The 3,107-nt window shown below is 49.8% G+C and overlaps 1 protein-coding gene across 1 annotated transcript; it reads right to left on the bottom strand.

The window, feature by feature from the left end:
- Nucleotides 1-328: 328 nt before the first annotated feature.
- Nucleotides 329-2,353, bottom strand: LOC142502632 (potassium voltage-gated channel subfamily A member 1-like). The gene has a single exon (XM_075613875.1). It carries the CDS (start codon nt 1,908-1,910, stop codon nt 330-332), a length of 1,581 nt encoding a protein of 526 aa, XP_075469990.1. The 5' UTR covers nt 1,911-2,353; the 3' UTR covers nt 329.
- Nucleotides 2,354-3,107: the final 754 nt, after the last annotated feature.

Below are 3,107 nucleotides of genomic sequence, written 5' to 3'. Positions count from 1 at the left end.
CCCATATGCTTTGAAACTGGGATTCTATTCCTATTTTGGCTTTGATGAGGTTATCTCCAGAGAGACGAGTAAGAGAAATAAAAAACCCAGCGCCTTTGGCTGTTTTTTTTTTTGCAAAACGATAACATGTGAGGTGTTAAATCATAGCCTCCGGGTGCTGCTTCTTCAGTAGCATTGCATAGCACTTTGCACTTCTCTGTAACACACGGTGTGAGTGCGGTCTCCTCCTACAAGATAGGGCTTACAAAATAAACATTAAAAAGTAGGGCACGCTGATGTCGATGGTGATGACACTTCTAGTTGTTTTACGCATGGTACCATGGCAAGCATTAAACATCAGTGAAGATCTTCTTGATGTTGACACAGTTGGGGCTGCTTACCGTGCAGTTGTCCGTTTTGAATGTGGGCTCTTTAAAAGGTCCGGGGTTCACACCTTCTTCTATAACCATGTACTCGGACTTGCTAAGTGTGGAGTTGCTTCGGGTCTTTTTCAGGTCTTCGTTTGAGGACAGGTGCTGGCAGCTACCTACATGCAAGTATTGGGCTTGTTCCTCTCCTTCAGTCTCACGGTGATAGAAATAGTTGAAGTTAGAGACTATCACAGGTACCGGCAGGGCAATGGTTAACACGCCGGCGATGGCACAGAGAGACCCAACTATCTTACCCCCAATGGTAACTGGGTGCATGTCCCCGTACCCCACCGTAGTCATGGTGACCACCGCCCACCAGAAGGCGTCGGGGATGCTATTGAACCCTGAACTGGGGTCATCAGCTTCGGCAAAATACACGGCGCTGGAAAACAAAATTACCCCAATGAAGAGAAAGAAGATCAACAGCCCCAGCTCCCTCATGCTAGCTTTCAGTGTCTGTCCCAAAATCTGCAGCCCCTTGGAATGCCTGGAGAGCTTGAAGATGCGAAAGACCCTCACTAGCCTGATGACTCTCAATATAGCCAGGGACATAGCCTGCTGGCCATTGCCCTGCTGCTCCGCCAGCTCAGTGCCCAGGGTAATGAAGTAAGGGATGATGGCCACTATGTCGATGATGTTCATGATGTTCTTGGAGAAGGTGGCTTTGCTCGGACAGGCGAAAAACCTGACGAGCAGCTCGAAGGAGAACCAGATGATGCACAGGGTCTCCACCACAAAGAAAGGGTCCGCGAAGGAGCTGCTCAGATACGGACCGGTACCATTGACTGCCTGTGGTACTGGTCCGTTGTACTCTTTGTCGTCCCTGAACTCAGGCAAAGTTTCCAGGCAGAAGATGACAATGGAGATGAGGATAACTAGGACAGACACTATGGCGATGCCTCTGGCAGGTCCAGAGCTTTCTGGGTACTCAAATAAGAGCCAGACCTGTCTCTGAAACTCGTTGGAGGGCAGTGGGCGCTCCTCTTCTTTGATAAATCCCTCGTCCTCCCTGAATTTCTCCATTGCTTCTTCCCCGAGTTCGTAGAACCGAATCTCTTCGGAGAAGATGTCGATGGGGACGTTGACTGGTCTCCTGATCCTGCCCCCGGACTGGTAGTAGTAGAGGATGGCGTCGAAGCTGGGTCGATTCCTGTCGAAGAAGTACTCGTTCCTCAGGGGGTCGAAGTACCTCATTCTTTTCTTCGGATCGCCCAGCAAGGTGTCAGGGAATTGGGATAAAGTCTTGAGCTGGGTCTCGAAGCGGAGTCCGGAAATGTTGATGACCACCCTCTCGCAGCACTCGTGGTCCTCCTGCTCGTAAGGTTCCCCCGAGTGGTGACCAGGCAAAGTGGCCGCCTCCTCCAAGATGTTGTCACAGGCCACCACGGTCATGGTCTCCTGCTCCACCTCAGTGTAACCCAGGTTCACGATGTTGCTGTTGGTTCGTTGTCTGGTGGAGGACGGAGGAGGGGAGTGCAGGAGGCTGAGGTGTTCGTCCATAAAGGTAAGGTATGGGGAGGGCGTGCAGGGGAAGCGGCGGCGGCCTCCTCCCTCAGCCCACAACAAGAGCCACCGGGTCCCCTCCCCGCTCTCTTTTTCTTCTGTCCCCCCTTTCACCTTCCTTCAACCGGTAGACCTTCCTTCCAAACTCCCAGACCAGGGAATCCATCTGACTGCGCGCGCACCGAATATCAATTGTATCATTCAGCTTTTCCATTCCACCACCCCTCCTTTCCTGACCATTATCTCCCGCCCACAGAGAGCGAACGTCTGTCAATAACCCACGCGTGGGGAGGGAGCTGGAGTGCTCGGAGTATTTTTAACTGGCAGTCACAGCCGGTCACGCACTCGTCGGTGCTGTGAAGGTGAAATACTTAATGCAGGATTCCCATGGACCAAAGGCGCCAAACATGCACTTTTATTGTACCCAAAAGCAAAATGGAGCCAGTCCCAGCATGTGTGTAGACATTGTGGGTCTAACATGGAGTGAGTCTCGCCTATTAAAGGAGCAATCCCAGCAATATCCTACTTGTGTGTTTTTTTGTTGTTTTTTTTTTAAAAGTAAATCAGTTCCGTAGTATTAGATAATAATTAGTACCCTTTTTTATTTAAAAAATCAACTTGATGCAATTTTTAATGCGTTGTAATCAGGGCCGCCAACAGAAATCATGGGGCACAGGACAAATGACAGGAGCAACCTCCCCCCCTCACCCCCCCATTAGCACACTTAACTGTTTTCTTGTTATTGTTAATACAGAAAAAAAATTACAATGCAATCTGTTTATTTTAATATTTTCATCAAAAGACAAAGATACCCAATGCTACATCCTATGTGACAAAAGGCCTGAGGGGGATTCAATATGGGCCTGGGGTGTTCCCTACCTGTGTTCTGGGTTAGGGGGAATTTCGATATTTCCTGTGTGAAGCTTGAGAGTCAGATCTGGAAGAAGGCAGTCTAGGTTATTTCGGTGTAGGTATAGGGCAGTTAAGATAAGACAGAGTGTGGGTCACAGAGAGAGAGAGTGGGTGATAGAGAGAGTGCGTGTGGGGGGTGGGGGGTGGGTGGATGAGTGACTGATACTTAGGTGAGTGAGTGACTGACACTTGAGTGAGTGGATGACACTTGGGTGGTGGGTGACACTTGGGTGATTGACTGAAGGGTGGGTGACTGACTGACTGTGGGTTGGTGTCTGTATT

Source organism: Ascaphus truei, chromosome 9 (assembly GCF_040206685.1).
Source record: "Ascaphus truei isolate aAscTru1 chromosome 9, aAscTru1.hap1, whole genome shotgun sequence".
Lineage (NCBI taxonomy): Eukaryota > Metazoa > Chordata > Amphibia > Anura > Ascaphidae > Ascaphus > Ascaphus truei.
Note: the sequence above shows the minus strand (reverse complement) of the source record. Positions and strands in the feature narration are given on the sequence as shown.

Bases quoted from the DNA above. Each gene is read 5' to 3' on its own strand.
- LOC142502632 (XM_075613875.1), bottom strand. From the start codon at position 1,910: ATGGACGAACACCTCAGCCTCCTGCACTCCCCTCCTCCGTCCTCCACC.